The sequence below is a fragment of the Larimichthys crocea genome, chromosome XVIII, assembly GCF_000972845.2.
Source record: "Larimichthys crocea isolate SSNF chromosome XVIII, L_crocea_2.0, whole genome shotgun sequence".
Lineage (NCBI taxonomy): Eukaryota > Metazoa > Chordata > Actinopteri > Sciaenidae > Larimichthys > Larimichthys crocea.
Window position 1 is genome coordinate 21,845,426 of NC_040028.1, and position 22,844 is coordinate 21,868,269.

At 42.1% G+C, this 22,844-nt stretch overlaps 5 protein-coding genes across 5 annotated transcripts; all 5 read left to right on the forward strand.

The window, feature by feature from the left end:
• The first annotated feature begins 286 nt into the window (after positions 1-286).
• LOC113748230 (olfactory receptor 140-like) lies at positions 287-1,213 on the forward strand. The gene has a single exon (XM_027291249.1). It carries the CDS (start codon positions 287-289, stop codon positions 1,211-1,213), a length of 927 nt encoding a protein of 308 aa, XP_027147050.1.
• Positions 1,214-8,138: 6,925 nt separating this feature from the next.
• LOC104939645 (olfactory receptor 2AT4-like) lies at positions 8,139-9,068 on the forward strand. Its single transcript, XM_010756203.2, has one exon. The coding sequence runs from the start codon at positions 8,139-8,141 to the stop codon at positions 9,066-9,068; it is 930 nt and encodes a 309-aa protein (XP_010754505.1).
• Positions 9,069-10,678: 1,610 nt separating this feature from the next.
• Positions 10,679-11,605, forward strand: LOC113748206 (olfactory receptor 11A1-like). The gene has a single exon (XM_027291180.1). The coding sequence runs from the start codon at positions 10,679-10,681 to the stop codon at positions 11,603-11,605; it is 927 nt and encodes a 308-aa protein (XP_027146981.1).
• A 6,398-nt stretch (positions 11,606-18,003) lies between these two features.
• Positions 18,004-18,930, forward strand: LOC104939642 (olfactory receptor 4D6-like). The gene has a single exon (XM_010756200.3). The coding sequence runs from the start codon at positions 18,004-18,006 to the stop codon at positions 18,928-18,930; it is 927 nt and encodes a 308-aa protein (XP_010754502.3).
• A 2,388-nt stretch (positions 18,931-21,318) lies between these two features.
• LOC104939643 (olfactory receptor 13C2) lies at positions 21,319-22,245 on the forward strand. Its single transcript, XM_010756201.3, has one exon. The coding sequence runs from the start codon at positions 21,319-21,321 to the stop codon at positions 22,243-22,245; it is 927 nt and encodes a 308-aa protein (XP_010754503.3).
• Positions 22,246-22,844: the final 599 nt, after the last annotated feature.

The window sequence follows — 22,844 nt, forward strand, 5'->3', positions numbered from 1 at the left end:
AACCTATAAGTTCATGCCTCCAGAGTTTAATTAAGTTGTTCACAAAAGCTCAGCAGTTAATGAGATCCACAGAGGGTGAAGAAATGTCATAAGAAGCTTTGACTGACTCAAACTGTTTCACTTTGTGAACACACACCAAGTGCAGTTTAAGGTCAGTTATCTGTGAATGAATCAAACTATCACATATATGTTTTATGTTGATGCAATCTGCACAGTAAGTTTATTCATTCATGCTTGTTCAATCTGCTTGTCTGTTTCGTTAACAGTTTAATTTGTGCGATCCTTCATGGATGATGAATTTAATATAACATATATAACTCTTGATGGGTATGTGGAGTTGGACAAATACAGGTATATATATATTTGTATTATGTTTATAGTATATATTCTTACAATCTTCTGTAACGTCAGCATTTTGTATACTATCTGGATACACAATGACCTTCATGAGCCTATGTACATTTTCATTGCAGGTTTGCTAGTGAACTCTGTTTTTTACAGCACTATTATGTACCCAAAGTTATTAGCTGACTTTTTATCTGAAAAACGGATCATATCTTATCCAACATGTCTCTTTCAGTTTTTTATATATTACTCATTAAGTGCTTCAGATTTCTTACTGTTGTCAACCATGGCCTATGACAGGTATGTGTCCATATGTAAACCTCTGCAATATCCAACCATCATGCGTAAAACCACCGTGATTATTCTGCTGGTTTTAGCCTGGGCTGCTCCCGCTTGTCATCTTGCAGCGGAAGTAATCCTGAGGGCTAATATGAAACTCTGTCATTTTAATTTAAGTGGGATTTTTTGTAACAATTCAATTTACAGTCTATTCTGTGTGACTTCAACTTCATTAACTATATATGGTTTTGTTGCTCTGCTGAACCTGGGACTTTTACCTTTTGTCTTTATAATTTTTACTTACACCAGGATCCTCATAATAACTTATCGAAGCAGCCGAGAAGTCAAGAACAAAGCTGCACAGACCTGTTTACCTCACATCATTGTTTTAATCAGCTTTTGCTGTTTGTGTGCGTACGATGTCATTATAGCTCGACTGGAATCTGATGTTCCAAAAACTGTTCGATCGATAATTACTTTGCAAGCATTTTTATATTATCCTCTGTTCAATCCAGTCATATATGGACTGAAAATGAAGGAAATCTCTAAACATCTGAAGAAGTTGTTCTGTCAAGCCAAAGTGATCTAATGTATTAATGTATTAATGTATTATTGTTGACCTGATGTTTATGTGCAGTGATCTCTCCTGTAATAATAATGCAAAGATGTGAATGTTTTGATGTTTGAAAGGTATTTAATGTGAGGATTTGTTTCCAGGTTGTACATTTTTTACTTTTTGTCATGGAAACAATAAAGAATGTCTTGAGTTTATATACATACATAGTGTTTCATGTTTTATTGTCACACACAATCTGACACAGTGCAGTGCATAGTGATTCTTAGATGTGTGTGATGAGTCAGTATAAACAGTATATGAAACAACTGTGAGGTGATTGATTATGACACAAACACAAATATTATATATTATACATATGTGTATACCTTCATACATCTTTGTTTTTGTAAACATGCAAATTATTCTGCATTCATACTGACTTAATTCAATTTGTAAAAACCTCTCACAACCTCCCACAAATCTGTAACTATTCATTCATGATCTCACATGTTTAGAGCTTCAAATTTAGAGTTGTGGGTTCATGATAATCATCTATTTACAACCCTTATGGCTTTTTTCAGTCACATAAATGAATGAAAAGGAAGTAGTTTCAAGATGATTTTATGTTTCTGATGAAGAAATTACACTTCGAGATCATTTGGCAGCTTTTTTAGCTTGTGATATTAAGAATTTCTACCTTACATTAAGTTTCTCAACTGAACCTTTCAGTATAGTCTTTCACAAGTTTAAGAAAAGACAACAACCAGGAATATGCTAGGGCTACATGATTTATATGAAACAGAATCCTCCTTTATAGCAGAAGGAAAACGATAACAGGTTTATTGACAAGCTTGGGACACAGAGGTAGGACTCGGATGCAGAGCTGATCAAAAGGCTTTATTTAGCACACAAAAAGGGGAATAAACAACAGAAAGCGCCTCGAACAGGAGGGATGGCTATGAAAAATTACTAAACAAAATCCTAACGTCTAGGGGAAAAAACAAAAACCGATGAAAACAGAAAACGCCTCAGAGGAGAAAAAAAACACAAACTGGGAAGAAGTCCAAACTCTAACTAACTATTGCTATGAAAATTAAATGGCAAAAGGCCAACAAAAAACTCTCGAATTGAGGCGAAAAGTGTCGAAGGAAATAACTGACTATGACCTGATACTACTGGTGGGTCTAGACCAGGGGTCGGCAAATAAGTTTGGACCTGGGCCAAATTTTTTTTCTGACAATTCCATCACGGGGCATGAACATGCTTTCCTACTGAAAAAAAAAGTTTTTCTATTTTTTCTATTATTAAAAATAAACGTTATTTACCTTAAAAAATCCATTTAATTTGATTTAAAACATCAGTTTGCTTCTATGTGCTGTTTTTACGCCCACTGCTGCATCTCCTGGTGTCTGTCATGAGGCACCCTACCCTAGCAACCTGCCGTAACTAACGAACACAATTGCCAGTTTTTTATGTTTTGGATGCTGTGGAAATCATCAGCTGAAGATTGCTAGCTATCGATGCAAAATGTTGTTGTCAAAAGCCATGAAAAGAAAAGTTGATTCCGAATACAGGACCAGTCTGCATTTATTAATGCCAAGCCGACGTGTCTCATTTGCAACGAGGTTGTTGCAGTTTGTAAAGAATACAATGTTAGAAGACACCATGAGACAAAGCATGGCCACTTCAAAAACGCATATCCTCTCGGGACAGAGGCGCAAACACAGAAAATTAAATCCTTGGAGGATGGATATGCAGCTGATGTGCATTTTTTAATTAGGCTATTTGATATTTGAGCCGACCTTGTTTGTTGTTTTTATTTTTATTTTTTATTTAATGAAACATATTTGTTCACGTTGTCCGTTGCATGAGGGACACAGGAGACTTTTATTTTCCACAGGTTACAGCGCACGCACGTGCCAATTAGTGTTCCAACCTGTGGGTCAAGTAAAGAGGCTGAAGGACGTTCTGGCTGCTGTTTTGTCACGTTACTTATCAGCTACTTTTCAATAAATGTTGTGAAATCTGTGGAATTGTTGTTTTTTTTTTAAATAAATCAACGTCATCTAGTGGGCCAGATATAATTGATGGCGCGCCAGTTTTGGCCCACGGGCCGCTAATTGCTGACCCCTGGTCTAGATGAATGACAAGACACACTGGCACAGGACATAGGGAGACGCAGACTATATGAACACATGGAGGTAATGGGGAACAGGTGGACACAATCAGGAATCAGGGAAGACAATCAGACTGGTGACACATGAGGAAGGGCAAGTGACCTGAAACGAGAGGAGAGTTAATTTCCAAAATAAAACAGGAAGTCACAAAACAAACATGGAGACAGGACAAAAACAAAACTTGACATACCGGTGTGACATTACCCCCTCCCTAAGGCCGAATACCAGACGGCCCTGGAATATCTGAGGGCTCTTTATCCTCGATGAGGCCAGGATCCATGATGTGACGGGCTGGGACCCACTGGCGCTCTTCAGGTCCGTACCCCTCCCAGTCCACGAGGAACTGCCTGCCCCGGCCCGATTGCGCACTGCTAACAGTTTCTTAACCACATAGACTGGTCCCCCCTTCGACCATTTGGGGTGGCGGGGGTGGCTTGGTTGCCGGTATCATGGCACTGTCTTTGGCTGGCTTGATCTCACTGGCGTGAAAGGTGGGATGTACTCTGAGGGACCGGGACAGACGGAGACGCACAGCTGCAGGATTGATAATCCTGGTGATGGGGAACAGACCGACGAAGCGTGGAGCCAGTTTTCGCGACTCTATCTCAAGAGGCAGTTCTTTGGCTGCAAGCCACACTCGCTGGCCAGGCTGGTAGGCAGGAGCTGGTCTCCTCCTTCAGTCCGCTGCTTTTTTAACCCTGTCCCCTTGTCGCATCAGCATCTGGCGTGTTGTGGCCTAGATGCAGCGGCAGCGACGGACTAGGGCATGGGTGGAGGGGACAGACACCTCGGGTTCGGACTCAGAAAAGACCGGGGGTTGGTAACCAAAAACAGTTAAAAGGGGACATACCAGTGGCTGAGGTGAGAAGGGAGTTATGGGCGTACTCGACCCATGTTAAATGGTTGCTCCATGACGCAGGGTTCTGTGCCACCAGGCACCGGAGCCCGGTCTCCAGCTGTTGATTGAGGCGCTCAGTCTGGCCGTTAGCCTCGGGGTGGTAACCCAACGCGAGGCTTGCAGTGGCTCCGATCAGCTTGCAGAACTCTCTCCAGAACCGCGAGATAAATTGGGGCCCCCGATCTGACACGATGTCTCATGGGAATCCGTGGATCCTGAAGACATTGTTCATCATGATTTCAGCCGTTTCTTTGGCTGATGGCAATTTGGGTAAGGCTATAAAATGTGCCATCTTGGAGAATCTATCCACCACAGTAAGAACCGCAGTTACCTTTGGAGACCGGGAGGCCCGTGACAAAGTCCAAGGAGATCTCCGTCCACGGCCGGGAAGGAATGGGGAGAGGCTGCAGCAAGCCTGCGCGGGCTCTGGAGGAGTTCTTATTTCTGGCGCAGACTGGACACGCCTCAATGTACTCCCGAACCTCCAGCTCCATGGACGGCCACTAGAACCGCTGTGAGATGGCGAACATGGTACGACGTACATCCGGATGACAGGTGAGCAAAGACGAGTGAGCCCAGTGTATCACCTGTGGGTGCAGATTAACGCGGACAAACAGACGATTATTGGGGCACCCACTAGGTGGAGGAGTCTCACCATTCGCCTGCTTCACTTCAGCTTCTATGGGCCAGGTGACCGCTCCAACCACACGGCTAAGTGGAAGGAGGGGCTCGAGTTCCGTGGCCACGGGCTCAGGGCTGAAAAGACGGGACAGGGCATCAGGCTTAGTGTTGAGAGGTGAGTTTATCACATAAGGCCTAATGTGTTCCCAATGATCAGCTATTTGGAGGTTTATTGGCTCGGAGATGTGTGAAATGTCGAAAAGTGTGTTCCCGTTCAGAGCGCTCGTCTTAATAGGCTTACTCAGCGGCTCAACCTGGAGCCCCAAGCTCTGAACCAACCACCAGTCTATAAGACTCTCGTCAGCCCCCGAATCAATTAAAACTTCCACCTCATAGTCTTAGCCGAGGTGCATGATTTTAACGGTAGTCAATCTGCGTGGAGTGGGGGTTACGGCTGTGATTTGACTCACCGTCAGGTCCATTTTCACGGGACAGGCGGCAACGAGATGCCCCTGTGCATCACAGTAAAAACACCTCCCTTCCTGGGTGCGCCGCAGCCACTCCTCCCGAGAGAGCCAGGTCCTTCCCAGCTGCATGGGCTCCTCCTCCCGCCCGGAAGAGAGTTGAGGACGATCCTCGAGGGGGTTTCGGCAGGGCAAGGCGTGCCGGAGGGCCGCGGGAGTGCAAGGCGCGGTGGCTGGCACCGCCCTGGCCCCGTGCCGCTGCTTCCGCTCCTGCAGACGGTTACCCGTGCGAATGGCGAGGGAATTCAGGGAGTCGAGGTCTGGGGGGAGGTCCAGCGGAACCAACAGATCCTGAATGGGATCTGACAGTCCTTTCAGGAAGATGTCGTACAGGGTTGTGGAGTTCCACCCGCTCTCTGTTGCCAGGGTGCGGAAGCGAATGGCGTAATCACAAACAGAGTCTCCGCCCTGCTTCAGTCCGCTGAGCTCCCATGCCTTCTCCCTAATGGTTGCCCCGGTGAACTCCTTGACAGAGCCACACACCTGTGAGTCCCTGGCCCACTCTGCGGTGGTTTTAGATTCCCTCCATCTTGCCGGCCCAACAACTCTACCCGGGTTACAAACCAGACACAGAGGAGGACTGTGAGTCGACTCCAATCAGGCTGTGGGTGCTGATGGTATAGGCCTGAGCGCAAAAGGTAAATGGTAAATGGACTGTACTTATATAGCGCCTTTCTAGTCTTCCGACCACTCAAGGTGCCTTTACACTACATCTCACATTCACACACATTCACACACTGATGGCATTAGCTGCCATGCAAGGTGCCGACTGCTCATCAGTTTTAGGAGCTAACCACTCATACACATTCACACACTAATGGTGCGGCCTTCGGGAGCAGTTTGGAGTTCAGTATCTTGATATCAGTGGACAACCCACTCTACCTCTGAGCCACAGCTGCCCCTCTGAGTGTACTCAAAGCCAGCACATCTTCAATCTGTACCTGAGTCTGCAAAGGGTCGCTGTGCTGTGGAAGACACTGTGCCTGGTTCCAGTCCCTAAGAATTCACCCCTTAGCCCATTCAACTCTTACAGACTAGTTGCACAGTCTTCTTACCTGATGAAGTCCCTGGAGATACTGGTCCACCTACGAATCCTAATAAAACCATCTCTGACCCCTTTCAGTATCCCTACCAGCCAGTTGGATTGAGAATATGCCACCATCTTCTTTCTTCACAACTGTGCTCTCCTAAAAAGGCCTGGTAGCACTGTTGTGTCATGTTATGTGATTTGTCCAGTTCACTGAACACCATCCAGCCTGCACTGCTGTGGAACAAGCTGATAGCAGGTAGATTCTCCCGTGGTGTCCTGGACTACCTGATAGATGGGCCTCAGTATATTGGACCGTAGGGCTGTTTGTCTGACACCGCTGAGCTAAAAAGGCTATGTAGTCCAAAAAAGGCCCTTATAGTCACTCCAATGGGTTATGGGTCTTTCCCAGGGTCTTTACCAGTTGGATGTGCCTAGAAATCCCAAGTTTGATCCTAACCTGGTGGGAGCTTTCCAACAGAGAAACTTGGCCTTATACTTGGAGGCGCCGCTCCAGCGAAGTTCACGGCCTGATGAACCCAACAGAACTAGATCCTCTGCAAAAAGTAGAGACATCAATAGAAATCCTCAATTGGTATTTTATATTTAACATTTTTGACTTGATTCTCTCTCTCACTATGCTTGTTGTAAACATTATGCACCAAAGTAACAATGCAAATTCCTTGTATGATGAAAACCTCAATAAAATAAACATAAAAACTTTTATTATTGCAGAGACGTGTTTACCTCATCTGTTGGTTTTATTGCTGAACATTTATTTTAGACAACTTTAATGGATGATGAACTAAATGTAATGTATATAACTCTTGGTGGGCATGTTGAACTGCACAAATACAGATATCTTTATTTTGTGATCATGTGCACAGTATACTATATACGGGCTGAAAATGAAAGAAATCTCCAAACACCTCAAAAGGTTGTTCCATCCAGCCAAACTCATTTGATGTACTAACAATGTAAAGTCAAATCATCATGTGGAAATATCAATTCTTGAAAGTATTTAATGTCCTCACTTATTTCCAGAACAAACACAGTACTCCAGGAACTTTCTATGGACAAGTTGAGGAGTGTTGTTATGGGGTCTCGAGTACATTCAGGATTCTCGCGTGATCTCGCGTGAATACGGCTACCTGATCTCAGCTGAAATCTGAATTCATGCTGATAAAACCAAGCTCATGATATAGAATAAGCCCTTCAGTGCACACTCTTGAAGGAAAGCTTAATGAAAGGGTTAAACTGCATTCTGATTGATGATTTCCTTGTTTTTAAGCCCATGTGGCTTAAAAACAGTGTTTTCTATTTTAGGAACAAGTTGTTTTTTTTGCCTTTAATGTAAAAAAGACTGTTGCCACGTTCTTACTTATATTGGATTATGCTGTCTGTTTTCTTTTGTGTCTATTGTAATTTACTTTTCTTAGTTTGTGCTGTTGCCTGTCTTCGCAACGAGTCCCTTGAAAAGTTTAGTCTCATTGACTAAGAAAGACATGATAAGACTTCTTAGTGGAAGAGTTAATCAGATCCACAGGGGGTGAAGGCGTTTCATAAAATCTGGATTCAAACGGTTTACTTTCTCAACTCTTGTCAGCTATCAAGGCAGTCACATTGTATGTATTAAATCCTTTTACTGAGACTTTTAACAGTTTGTATGTCTTATCTGCCTGTCTTTACACTTTCATTTGTGATCATATTAATGGATGATGAATTAAATGTAACATATATAACTCTTGATGGGTATGTGGACGTTCATAAATACAGATATCTTTACTTTGTGATCATGTTCACAGCATATATTCTAATTCTCTGCAGTAATTCTACTGTTGTGTATCTTATTGTGGTTCACCCAAACCTCCATGAGCCTATGTACATTTTCATTGCAGCTTTGTTGCTAAACTCTGTTCTTTTCAGCACGACTATCTACCCAAAGCTTCTGATTGACTTTTTATCTGACAAACAGATCATAACATATTCAGCCTGTCTCCTTCAGAGTTTTTTCTATTACTCTTTAGGTTGTTCAGAGTTCTTACTGTTGGCAGCCATGTCTTATGACAGGTATGTGTCTATATGTAAACCTCTGCAATATCCAACCATCATGAATAAGACAACCATCAGTATGGTCTTGGTTTTAGCCTGGCTTGTGCCAGCTTGTCAGATTGCAGTGCCAGTAGCACTCAGTGCTAACACAAAACTCTGTAACTTCACCGTACAAGGAATATTTTGTAGCAATTCTGCTTACAAACTCCACTGTGTGATTTCAATACCACTTTCTATATACGGTGTGATTATTTTGTTTAATGTTGCACTTCTCCCTTTGCTTTTCATACTTTTTACATACACCAGGATATTTATAATATCATACAGAAGTGGGAGAGACGTCAGGAAAAAGGCTGCAGAGACGTGTTTACCTCATCTGTTGGTTTTGATCAGTCTTTCCTGTTTGAGTCTGTATGATGTCATAATACTCAGAGTGGAATCTGATTTTCCAAAACTGGCACGTTTAATAATGACCTTCCAGGTGATCTTGTATCATCCTCTCTTTAATCCGATCATATATGGACTGAAAATGAAAGAAATCTCAAAACACTTGAAGAGGTTGTTCTGTAAAGACAAACTGAAAAACTGATAGTAATTTCTTCAGAGATCTTTTTTTACACCAAATGTTAATGTCAGTTTTAATTATGTAATTATTGCATGCATGATTCTAATCTTTGTTTCTAAATGAACTGCAGCACACTAGCGTGATTTCACATGGCCTTATATTATTTAAATAACTACAATAACACATCATATTCTGTTATTCAAACTATATATTTTAGTACTCACATCATGGCTGCCAGAAGTGCACTATTCATTCATATAGTCTAAGATCATGTATGTACATGTGTCTGGTATATAAAAGGTATATCACTTTTTAATGTCATGTTTTAAATTTATTTATTTTCATTTATAAATTTGATCTATCTATTAATTAATCTAGTTGCCAACTACTGCTGTAACATGAATTTCCTGCTGTGATTAAGAGTATCTGATCTGATCTGAGTCTTTGTACCAGTATTGGCATTCATTAATAAAGATCATAATGGTCATGGAGTGAAGTTATCATCATTTTAAGTTATAAGACACTGGAATAAGAACACATGCCATGAACCAAATTCATTTAAATCAGCTTGTGTCCCCTTTATAAAAGTTGGAGTAAAATATTTTGACCTCTTCTCATGAAATGATTAGACAACGTGATTTATTCTTGATAGATAAACTGTATCTTCTCAAAACTTTATTGATCAATCTCTTCCAAACGTATCACAGTGAAAATTAAACCACAGTTAACCTGATGTGAACAAATAGGAATAAAAAAAAATAAAAACAAAATCCCAACTTTATGGGCAACCTTGTATATATAGCAGGTGGACCCTTTACTGTGCGCAGGCTTTAACAACCACACACACCTGGTTGTCAGTGTCACTGTCACACTGAAGCTTTGTGTCCAACTTGGACAAAAAACAACTGGTGATTCCTAAATTTAGGCCCAACAGTGGCAGCTAGTGAGATAATAAGTATAACTTATTACAAATTGGAGAATCAGTGTTGCGGTCACGACCAACGATTTGTGGTTTAGGAAGTCAAATGTTATTAGAAAAGGTTTCACTGGCATCTGGAGACATAAACATAAACTTAGAAAATTAGAAATGAGTCGAGTGATTGTTTTCATTTGAATCAGGAAGTCTTACCTCCAATCACAGTAATGATGTTAACAAATAAACCATGCAAAGGATTTTGTGATATGAATGTTCTGAATTGTAATGTGTGAACCAAATCTTAAATTGGCAATGTGACATTATCGTATGTAGTTACGGAAAAATATGAAGAGGGCAAAAAATACCCCCACACATGAAGAAAGGGTAAACATCTTGGCTATGTGGAGTATGTGAAAGTCCAGACTTGGGTCCTGTGAAACATGCATCATTGATCCCCATTTTCAGAGTTCCTTCCTGTGGGTTCAGGCCTCCAGAGTTCGATAATGCTGTTGACGTGTTAGTGAATCTTGGTAGAGAGTTTAATGAGGTCTGCTGAGGGTGACGCAGTCTGATAAAAGTTATTGCACACGCTCAGCCTGTCTAATTCTTTAGATGAACACAAACCAAGCTCATTTCAATGTCAGGTAACGATAGACAAAGTTAGAATCTATAGATTTTTAGAATTTGTGTTTGTATGTTTTATCATTTTTTTGTCTTAATGGATGCTGATTTAAATGTAACATATATAACTCTTGGTGGTCATGTAGAAGTGCACAAATATAGATATCTTTACTTTGTGATCATGTTCACAGCATATATTCTGATAATCTGCTGTAATTCATCCATCATATGCCTTGTCTTCATCCACCAAAACCTCCATGAGCCTATGTACATTTTCATTGCAGCTTTGTTACTAAACTCTGTTGTTTCGAGCACTGCTATCTACCCAAAGCTTCTGATTGACTTTTTATCTGACAAACAGATCATAACATATTCAGCCTGTCTCTTTCAGGTTTTTATGTTTTACTTTTTAAGCTGTTCAGAGTTTTTATTGTTGGCAGCCATGTCTTATGACAGGTATGTGTCTATATGTAAACCTCTGCAATATCCAACCATCATGAGGAAAACCACTGTCAGTATTTTGCTGGTTTTAGCTTGGCTTGTGCCTGCTTGTCAGATTTCAGCAGCAGTTGTGCTAAATATTAACAACAAACTCTGTAGCTTTACTTTGAAAGGTATTTATTGTAATAATTCAGCAAACTTTCTTTACTGTGAACAATCAAAAGTACTATCTGTATATGGTATAGTAGTTCTACTTAATCTTGCACTTTTCCCGATGCTCTTTATTCTTTTCACGTACACAAAGATCCTCATAATATCATATCGCAGTTGTGGAGAAGTCCGCAAAAAAGCTGCACAGACATGTTTACCCCACCTGTTAGTTTTAATCAACTATTCTGTTTTACTTACATATGACGTTATTACAGTTAAACTGGAAACTGAGTTTCCAAAGACTGTACGTTTTGTAATGACTCTGCAGATTGTCATGTATAATCCTCTCTTTAATCCAGTCATATATGGACTGAAAGTGAGAGAAATATCCAAACACCTGAAAAGGTTGTTCAGTCAGGCCAAAGTGAACTAATGCATTAACACTAATTTACAGTCTTTCTTAACCATAATCAGTGAAGAGGTGTGATGAGGTACTAAGTCTGAATAATGTTTTAACAAAAAAGAAAAAACAGCTACCAGTTTCCTGAGTGAAATTAACTAGAGTGTTTTCTTCTTTCTTTGTTATTGTACTTTCTGAACAAACACTTTCTAGCATTTCAGTTCCAAGGGCATAAAAATCAGGATTGTCCCTACATGTGACTGAGAACCCTGATCATTATTTTGAATACATAAAAAAATAAATAGATCATAAAGTGAATGTTGTCACATTAGTTTACTGTTTACATTTAAATGGATGTACAATAAATATGTTACTTAATTAAATCAAGTGTTTGGGGTTGTACATTTGTCTCACTTTGTTAGATGGAACACGTTGTCTGTTCTTAGACTGAACCTTGTGTCAGTGGCCTTTTTTCTCTCTTCCAGATCAAATCATGTAGCTCTGACAATTTTGATAATGTCCTTCAGAAAATTAAAGAAATAGACAGAAGTGTGCTGGCCTAATAAACCCATAAAATACTTAAAGAAGAAATAGGAGCAGAATAATTGATGCATTTTTTAAATTTTTAATCAAAAGATTGCAAAGACAAGATAAACAAACATCCTGTCACGGCTGGAACAATGGCTTGAACCCAAATGCACGACTTGGGAGACAAAGTGCAAAATAAACAAATCTTTTATTATCAAAGTACAACAGAAAATCACTCACTGGGAGGAAAAACACCAAATACTCTAAGAAAACAAAAACCACTCAAGAGAGGGAAACCTATTAACAAAATCAAGGGAAGAGATAACAAACAAAAAAACACTCTTACGAGGGAAAAATCTATGAAATACAAAGGCTAGACAAAGTAACAAAGCAAAATACAAAACCTGATAAGACACGAGCATGAGACAGTGACTTGGACGAGGCTATGGTAAGGAGCTGGTTCTCTGGCACAAAGGACAAGACGAACTGGCAACAGACAAAGGAAGACGCAGACAATATATACACATGCATATACACTCGCTGCCGTCTGCCATGTGTCTTTGTCCGGCCTCCTCTTCTGGTCCAGCACGCTACTGTGTTGGAAAAAAGGGCGAGAGTGATTAGACAGTTGGGTACAGGTGTGCTTCCGGGAAAGGAAGCCACAGCCATCTGTGCCCCCGGCCTATGGATCACAGTGAACTTAAATGGCTGTAAAGCCAGATACCACCGTGTGATCCGGGCGTTGGCATCCTTCATGCGGTGGAGCCACTGGAGGGGAGCGTGGTCCGAGCAGAGATGGAACGGGCGCCCCAGCAGGTAGTACCGCAGAGCATCAACCACTGAACCATGAACCACTTTTCTCTTGTGTTCAGCTAGCCGATCGGGCCGTGAACGCACTGTCACACCGAGTGAGTCTTAACATGGTGTCGAATAAGGTTTGTGCGTCCTGGCAGGGGGGAGAACGTGTTAGCGTAACGCTGCTGCAACCTGGCGATGTCTGCTCTCTGGGACGATGAGAGATGGTTTTCACAAAGGAGCGAGGCAGGATTGGTCGATTTTGGTACCTCCGGCCCCAACTCCTCTCTCTCTCTAATTGTCGTCACCAGGGAAACAGACTCCGCCTCTCTCCAAGCTTTAAGGAGGTTGAGGTGATAAATCTGTGTCGCCCCTCCCCTGTCAGATCACACAAGCTCATAATCAACCTCACCCACCCACTTGGCGAGTAATTTTGAGTTGGAAGATGGGAGCAATACAAGCACTTTATCTCCCGGTGAAAATTGTCTTAACCTGGATCCTCTGTTGTACAGCCGCTGCTGACGTTCCTGGGCCCGGAGCAAATCCTCACGTGATAACTGTCCTAGTGTGTGGAGTTTTGCTCTCAGGTCCAGGACGTACTGAACTTCGTTCTTACTTGGACTCGGACCTTCCTCCCAGCTTTCTTTAACCAGGTCCAAAACCCTGCGTGGTTTTCTGCCAAACAGCAGCTCAAAGGGAGAAAATCCCTTGAAGGCCGGGGTACCTCGCGCACTGCAAACAACAGAGGATGTAGCCACTTATCCCAATTACGACTATCATCGTGCACAAACTTACGGATCATGGACTTCAAAGTCTTATTCAGGCGCTCAACGAGGCCGTCAGTTTGAAGGTGGTAAATGCTGGTTCAGATAGACTTGATGCCCAATAATCCGTACAGTTCTGTCAGTGTTTATGACATAAATTGGGTGCCTTGGTCAGTCAGGATCTCTTTCGGAATCCCAACTCGGGAGATAACTTGAAACAGTGCCTGCACCACACTCTTGCAGAGATGGTGCGCAGCGGCACTGCCTCTGGATATCGCGTTGCGTAATCCACAAGGACTAACACAAAGCGGTATCCAAGTGCGCTCCGGTGAAATGGCCCGATGAGGTCCATCCCAATGCGCTCGAATGGGACCTTGATCAGCGGTAATGGGCGCAACGGTGCTCTCGGGATGGCCGGTTGGTTAACTAACTGGCATTCGGGACAAGACGCACACCAGCGGCGCACGTCTGCCCGAATGCCAGGCCAATTGAATCGAGCCCTTATCCGGTTTAGTGTTTTATCATATCCCATGTGTCCAGCCATCGGGTTATAATGAGCCGCCTGGAAAACTATTTCCCGACGGCTTTTCAGGACTAACAATTGGGTTATTATGTCATGTGCTTGAGTGTCACGACTCACTCTATATAATCTGTCCCTGCGCAATGAAAAATGTGGATACGTTGGCACTGTGTCAGGGCGCACCATGTGACCATCAATTTGTATCACTTGGTCGAAGGCAAAGCGTAGAGTATCATCACAAGACTGCTCAAGTGGAAAATCTTCCATGAAGTCAAACACAGGAACCTGCGGCGCCTATTGTGAAGGCACCGCTGGCTCCCCCTCCCCCTCTGCAGTGTCGGACAACCTCGCGTCACCGCTGAGCACAGCGCACATATCCCATGTCCCTGTCGGTTGTGAGCGCACCCCCACACACTGCCCCCATAACCTATCAAACCCAGGCCAATCTGTGCCCAAGATTAGAGGATGCACCAGGCGGAAACTAACCGCAGCCTTCACACTATGCTTTTTACCCGAATCAGGTTCTGGTGAACTATAGACTGCATGCAGCCCGAGTCCACCATTGCCTGATGTGTACCCCCCCGAATCCTTACCAGAACACTGTAAGTCTCTCCTGGACCAGGGGAGGGTGCCGCAGGGCCAACAACCCGGATCACCTGCTCGACCTCCATTAGTGGACACTCGCGGCGGAAGTGTCCGGGTTGCCCGCACCTCCAGCACTCCTGCCCTGCCGCCCGAGGGACCCTCTGTGGGCTAAGAGCAGCGCCCATAGTGGCTGGACTCTGTGGCAGAAGAGAAAAAGAGGGGACATTAGTGCGAGGAGCAGGGGAGGGGCGAGCAGGTGTGTAATGCGGGGGACCGGGTACTGGCGTGGGTCTCCTGCGAGGTGCCGGGCTGGGACGGCCTGAGGACGCTGGCCGGGCCTCTGATACCTGGCCCCGGGAGTGGACGGCCAGATGGCCTTCTGCGAAGGCGACGGCAGCCACCAGGTCGACGGGGCGGTGACAACGCACCCACTCGAGGGTGCCAGCCGGCAGCCCCTCCACGAACTGCTCCAGTACGATTTTGCCCATCAGCTGTTTCTCGCCTGCAGTCTCCCCCGGTTGCAGCCATCTATACGCCGCGGTGGTCCTCGGCCGAATATCCCAGTCGGTCAAGGACAGCCCTCTTTACGGACTGGTACTGCCCCCAAGAGGAGGCAGGCAGGCCGAGCGCCGCTGTCTGCGAGTCCCCGGATAAAAGTGGTAGCAGGCGCATGGCCAGCTCTGCCTCCGGCCAGCCGTACACCGACGCTGTCGCCTTGAACATTTCGAGGTATGACTGGGCATCATCATTCCCGGTCATCCTGTGTAGGGCCACACCGGAGAGCGAGGGACCCGGTGACGCTGCCCCCGGGATGTGCATCTGGAACATTTACCTTGCGAAAGTCAGTACAGAATCTTAGACTTCCATCAAACTTTATATCCAGAAGACAGGGGGAGCTCCATGGACTAAACTTGGTACTGCAAATCTATTCTGTAGGAGATAGTCAACCTCTTTTTTTCATTATCTCCCTCTTAGTGGGATTAACCCAGTATGAATGCTGTTTGATCGGTACTGGCTTTGTCAGAACAATGTCATGAGCAATGACAGAACTTTGAGAGGGAACGTCATTAAACAGACCGGGGAAATCACGTATAAGTTTCTCAACGCTAGTGTGGTGGTGGGACAAATCAGATAATATTTTGCCATTACTGAGCCTAGCCCCCTGTGGGGTAGCACTATGCATCACTAACTCATCATCACTGTCAAGAGAGCTCACAGGTGAGACGGCGATTTGTACATCTTGAGCTGTGGATGACCCATTCCGATTGGAGCAGTACTGCTCTATCATGTTGACATGACACATTCTGGACAGGCGCCTGCGGTCAGGAGTTTTGATGACATAGTTCGTGTCACTGAGTTTTTTCTCTACAACATAAAGACCAGAGAATTTAGTCGAGAGGGTAGAACCAGAAACAGGCAAGAGAATCAAAACTTCAGCTGGTTGAAAGGAGTGGACAGTCGCTCTTTGATCGTAATGTCTCTTCATCTTCACCTAAGAAGAGGTCAGGCCGTCACTAGCCAAAGAGCAGGCTAGCTGGAGTCAATCCTTGAGCTTGGTAACATACTCTGGAATACTTGGGACTCCGTTCTCTGGCATAACCAGTTGCTTTTTAGGGACTTTTAAAGGACCCCGGACCTCATGTCTAAACACTAGCTCAGCAGGACTGAAACCTAGCGACTCCTGTACAGCCTAAATTGGTGCCTTGATCTCATTGAACCACTCTTGGCAGACCAAACACAGTGAAAAACTTTACCAAAGCCTTGGTGACAGCTGGAGCCGTTATTTTCCGGAGTGGGATGGCTTCTGGGAACCTGGTGGAAGCACAGATCACTGATAATATCACTCTGTTGTGGCTGAATAATATTGTTCAGACTGGTTTCATCTTTAGTAAACTATAACATCAGCAGTGAACCAGAAGAAATTGATTTTCAGAGGACTTTCTTTAACTGGTTTTAGGCGGCTGACGTGAAATGTGGGATGGACCCTCATGGACCTGGGGAGCCGAAGGCAGCAAACTGCAGCGGGGTTGATGACTTTGGAGACGGGAAAGGGTCCCACAAACCGAGGGGCCAGTTTACGGCTCTCCACCCTCAGTGGCAGGTCCCGAGTCAACAGCCAAACCTGATCTCCTAGTCGATATGAAGGAGCTGGCGTCCGGCGCCGATCTGCTGCTTTCTTGCTCAGAGCAGCATTACGGAGCAGTATGTGGCGGACCCTAGTCCAGATATTCCTGCAGTGGCGAATGAGTACCTGGGCAGGTAGTACCCCCACCTCAGACTCTGGGAACAATGGAGGCTGGTATCCGTATGCACACTGGAAGGGAGAGAGACCAGAAGAGAAACTGGGAAGTGTGTTGTGCACATACTCCACTGAAATGATGTGCTTGCTCCATGATCTCTGGTTCTGGCTGACAGTGGCTCTTATGAGGGTGCAGAAGGCCTTCCAGAACAGAGACACGAACTGTGGACCGCGATCCGACACCACGTCCCTCGGAAACTGGAGAGAGGCACATCTCCATCTTGGAGAATCTTTCAACAATTGTGAGGATGGCAGTGTTACCATCAGATGGGGGCAAACCTGTGACCAAGTCCAAAGAGATGTCGGACCAGGGACAATGGGGCACCAGGAGGGGTTGCAGAAGACCCACTGGAGGACCTTGTTTCTCGCACAAACAGGACAGACAGTCACATATTCCCCCCACCTCCTTCTCCATTGCCGACCACCAGAAGCAGATTACAGTAGCAGTGGAACCTGTGATAGAGACAGAGAGATACAGATGCACAGCAGCAAATCATCAACTAACTATAAACAGAATTGTGATGTGTGAATGCTTATTTGCTTTCTTTCCAAAACTTTTGGTTAAATGGACAAGGTGACAGTACAACATAGACTGTAGTAACACAAAAACATCAAAGGGGCAAAACATACCGTCCACATGGAGAAAAATGAAATCTCTTGGCTTAGTGATGCATGTGAAAGGGCCTCAGTTTAGCCTCAGTCAGTCCAGCAGGGTCAGGCCTCCAGAGTTCGATGATGCTGTTGACATGTTAGTCAATCTTTTAATGAGGTCTGCTGAGGGTGACGCAGTCTGATAAAAGTTATTGCACACGCTCAAACTGTCTAATTCTTTAGATGAACACAAACCAAGCTCATTTCAATGTCAGGTAACGATAGACAAAGTTAGAATTTATAGATTTTTAGAATTTGTGTTTGTATGTTTTATCATTTTTTTGTCTTAATGGATGCTGATTTAAATGTAACATATATAACTCTTGGTGGTCATGTAGAAGTGCACAAATATAGATATCTTTACTTTGTGATCATGTTCACAGCATATATTCTGATAATCTGCTGTAATTCATCCATCATATGCCTTGTCTTCATCCACCAAAACCTCCATGAGCCTATGTACATTTTCATTGCAGCTTTGTTACTAAACTCTGTTGTTTCGAGCACTGCTATCTACCCAAAGCTTCTGATTGACTTTTTATCTGACAAACAGATCATAACATATTCAGCCTGTCTCTTTCAGGTTTTTATGTTTTACTTTTTAAGCGGTTCAGAGTTTTTATTGTTGGCAGCCATGTCTTATGACAGGTATGTGTCTATATGTAAACCTCTGCAATATCCAACCATCATGAGGAAAACCACTGTCAGTATTTTGCTGGTTTTAGCTTGGCTTGTGCCTGCTTGTCAGATTTCAGCAGCAGTTGTGCTAAATATTAACAACAAACTCTGTAGCTTTACTTTGAAAGGTATTTATTGTAATAATTCAGTAAACTTTCTTTACTGTGAAGGATCAAAAGTACTATCTGTATATGGTATAGTAGTTCTACTTAATCTTGCACTTTTCCCGATGCTCTTTATTCTTTTCACGTACACAAAGATCCTCATAATATCATATCGCAGTTGTGGAGAAGTCCGCAAAAAAGCTGCACAGACATGTTTACCCCACCTGTTAGTTTTAATCAACTATTCTGTTTTACTTACATATGACGTTATTACAGTTAAACTGGAAACTGAGTTTCCAAAGACTGTACGTTTTGTAATGACTCTGCAGATTGTCATGTATAATCCTCTCTTTAATCCAGTCATATATGGACTGAAAGTGAGAGAAATATCCAAACACCTGAAAAGGTTGTTCAGTCAGGCCAAAGTGAACTAATGCATTAACACTAATTTACAGTCTTTCTTAACCATAATCAGTGAAGAGGTGTGATGAGGTACTCAATGAAAGGATTCACTTCTCTGAATGAAGTCATAGTAAACAGAAGTTAGGTTTGAAGTTTGTGGTCCTAATAGGTTTGCTGCAGATATAAAAACATTCAACATTTTTATTCTGTTCAATAATCACACTTTTTACAACTGAACTACCAGCAACAAGTTTGATATTAGCTCTATTGATCATAAGTGTGATTAAGTTCACTTTGCCAAAAACTAAAGAGTGTTTTCTTCTTTATTTAGTCTTATACTTTGTGAAGAAACTCTTTTGTAGCATTTCAGTTCAAATGGCACAAAAAACAGGATTGTTCCCACATATTACTGAGAGCCTTGATCATTATTTAGAATAAATGAAAATTCATAGATCATAAATCAAATATAGTCTTTGAATGATTGTACAATAATTGTGTTCATTGTGTTCTCACTCCATTAGATGGACTTCCACTTTGTCTGTTCTCAGGCTGAACCTGCGTTTCACTGTGTATTTCAGTTCAGTATGTTTTTTTCCCCTCAAAATCAAATCATCAGGCTCTGACAATTTTTATTATGTTATTCAGAGAATTAAAGAAAGACACAGAAGTGTGGTCGGCCAATAAACTCATAAAATACTTACACTAATTGATAATTGAATTTTATTTCATTCTAAATGAGAGGCTTGCAAACATGCATCCAATTCCCCACACCCTAAAACAACCGAAATACAAAAATGACAACAAAATGTAAAGATATAAATAAACTATTATGGAATAATAATGAGAATATATAAAACACACTTCTTAGTTGTTTCAGGAAGTACACTGATTTCATATGAAAGCAAAGATCATGAATGATTTTACTTATGTAAATTATGTTGAACAACAACAACAACAAAAAAAAGTGACTTTAAGAAGAACTCCAAGAAGAACCTGCAGCTCTTATGGGGTGTTCCAGTTCTGCAGCAGTCAGTACCTAACAAAAGTGATCCAAGGAAGGCGAACCGGTGTCAGAGTCATGGGCAGCCAAGGTTCAATAATGCACATGGGGAGTTAAAGCTGGTTCGTGTAGTCTGATCCAGCTCAAACTGATGAAGAAGTTCATGCTGGTTCTGATAGAAAGCTGTCAGTACACACAGCCCATCACAGTTTGTTGTGTATGGGGCTGCACAACGGAGCAACAGAGTACAGTGGTCCCTTGTTTATAAAAATAACCCACAATAAACGAAATCTGCGAAGTAAGTTTTACAATTATTATAAATATGTTTTAAGGCCGTAAAAGCCCTAACCACACACTTTTATACACCTTTTTACACGCATTTTGTACAGTGCTCCCTTAGTTAATCAGGATGCAGAACACATGTGCGGTTCTCCCTTAGCCAATTTAGGACGCAGAACCCAATGCGCGTTCATACTGTACAGTCCGCTGTAAAAAAAGCATGCAAAATTACACTAAAAAGATCTGTGAAACAGCGAGTCCACGAAAAGTGAACCGCGTTATAGCGAGGGCAACTGTAATGGGAAAAGGTTTTATTTTGGGAAAAGGCATCCGAATGTGAAGGACAAACAAGTATGATCCATGGAGGCCTCACCTTGCAACGTCCAGGACTTAAAGAATCTGCTGAGCCTCTTGTTATGATCACTGTCTCCTGAGTCATTAAGGTCATCTGAAGTCTGGAGCCATGAGTCATTCTCTGTGACTGCATGAGGTGTCAAACAGTCAGAGTGGGTTCACTCTGCCTTCAGCAATGTCCAAAGTTGTTCTTGAATCATGGACAGAAAAATATGGTGGCCAAAAATGTTGGCCTCCAAAAAACAACATTTGGGGTCATGAAATATAATTTATCTCTGCCATGTTCAACAGCAGATGAGGTAACTTGAGGATTGAATACACAAGTGAAGGCAAGACAACAAGATACAGGTGAAACCAAGCAGGGTAGAACAGACAATAAAGACTGGTGGGAAACACAACAAAGGAAGTAATGTTACAGACAAGGATGAAACAGGAAACACTTCACAAGAAACCCATGACACACCTGTCCAGCTTTTGGATCCCTTGAAACATCGAGTACCCCCACATTCCCCTGAGTTGGTGCTCGTGCCTAAAGACTCCAGAGTTTAAAGAAGTTGTTTGAAGATATTGGTGGAGAGTTTAATGAGATCCATGGAGGGCAAAGAGATCTGATAAAATCCATAGAGGTCCATAGAGAAGTTCACTTTCTAACTTCTGGAGGTCAACACACACTAAGTGCAGGTAACTGTAAATGAAACAATCAACAGGTTGTATGTATGTTGTATCGTGTACGCCTTTACACAATCTGCCTGTCTGATACATTAATGTTTATTTTGTGATCATATTAATGGATGATGAATTTAATGTGACATATATAACTCTTGATGGGTATGTGGACATTCATAAATACAGATATCTTTACTTTGTGATCATGTTCACAGCATATATTCTAATTCTCTGCAGTAATTCTACTGTTGTGTATCTTATCGTGGTTCACCCAAACCTCCATGAGCCTATGTACATTTTCATTGCAGCTTTGTTGCTAAACTCTGTTCTTTTCAGCACGACTATCTACCCAAAGCTTCTGATTGACTTTTTATCTGACAAACAGATCATAACATATTCAGCCTGTCTCCTTCAGAGTTTTTTCTATTACTCTTTAGGTTGTTCAGAGTTCTTACTGTTGGCAGCCATGTCTTATGACAGGTATGTGTCTATATGTAAACCTCTGCAATATCCAACCATCATGAATAAGACAACCATCAGTATGGTCTTGGTTTTAGCCTGGCTTGTGCCAGCAGTTCATATTGCAGTACCAGCTATACTGAATGCAAATAAAAAACTCTGTCGCTTCACTTTCAAAGGAATAATTTGTAACAGTACAGTTTTCAAACTTCACTGTGTGACTTCAAGAGGTGACTCTATATACGGTGTGATTATTATGTTCAATGTTACACTTCTCCCTTTGCTTTTCATACTTTTTACATACACCAGGATATTTATAATATCATACAGAAGTGGGAGAGACGTCAGGAAAAAGGCTGCAGAGACGTGTTTACCTCATCTGTTGGTTTTGATCATTTTTTTCTGTTTGAGCACGTGTACTGTCCTTTTACTACTAGTGGAATCTGACTTTTCAAAAACTGTTCGTTTCATCATGATTTTACAGCTTATTGTGTATCACCCTCTCTTTAACCCGATCATATACGGACTGAAAATGAAGGAAATCTCTAAACACCTCAGGAGGTTGTTCCATATGTCGAAATTGACATGAGATACACTCATTTCTGTGACATTAAGTCAAAGATGAAATTTGATATGTTTATATATATATATATATATCTATATATATATATATATATATATATATATTATGTGTGTGTGTGTGTGTGTTTGTGTGTGTGTGGTGTGTGTGTGTGTGTAATATTGAAGATAAAGGATTAAATAATGCAAAAACTTTGTTGCACATTCTAATTACTTATTTCATTGTAATACTTAATTGCTATTATATATATTATTGTATATTAAATGTTTGTTAATTGATTTTTTTAGTAGAATATTCCATAGAATTGTATTATTATTGTGTAATCTGTTTTTTAGTATTATTTATTATTTATATTAAAGGTTATAGGCTTATAGTACGCACTATGGGGTGCCGTTTGTAAAGCGTCTCGCTCTGAAAATAACAGCAACATTTTGTCACATTTAGCTAAAAACAATGTTTAAAAAACTGGTTTGAATTTTTGAGAGTCATTTTTTGCACATTTAGAACAATATTTGAGAAATATTTTAAAATTTTAAAATCCAAATGTTAAATGTAAAATCTAAATGTTAAATATAAATCTAAATGTTAAATCTAAATCTAAATATAAA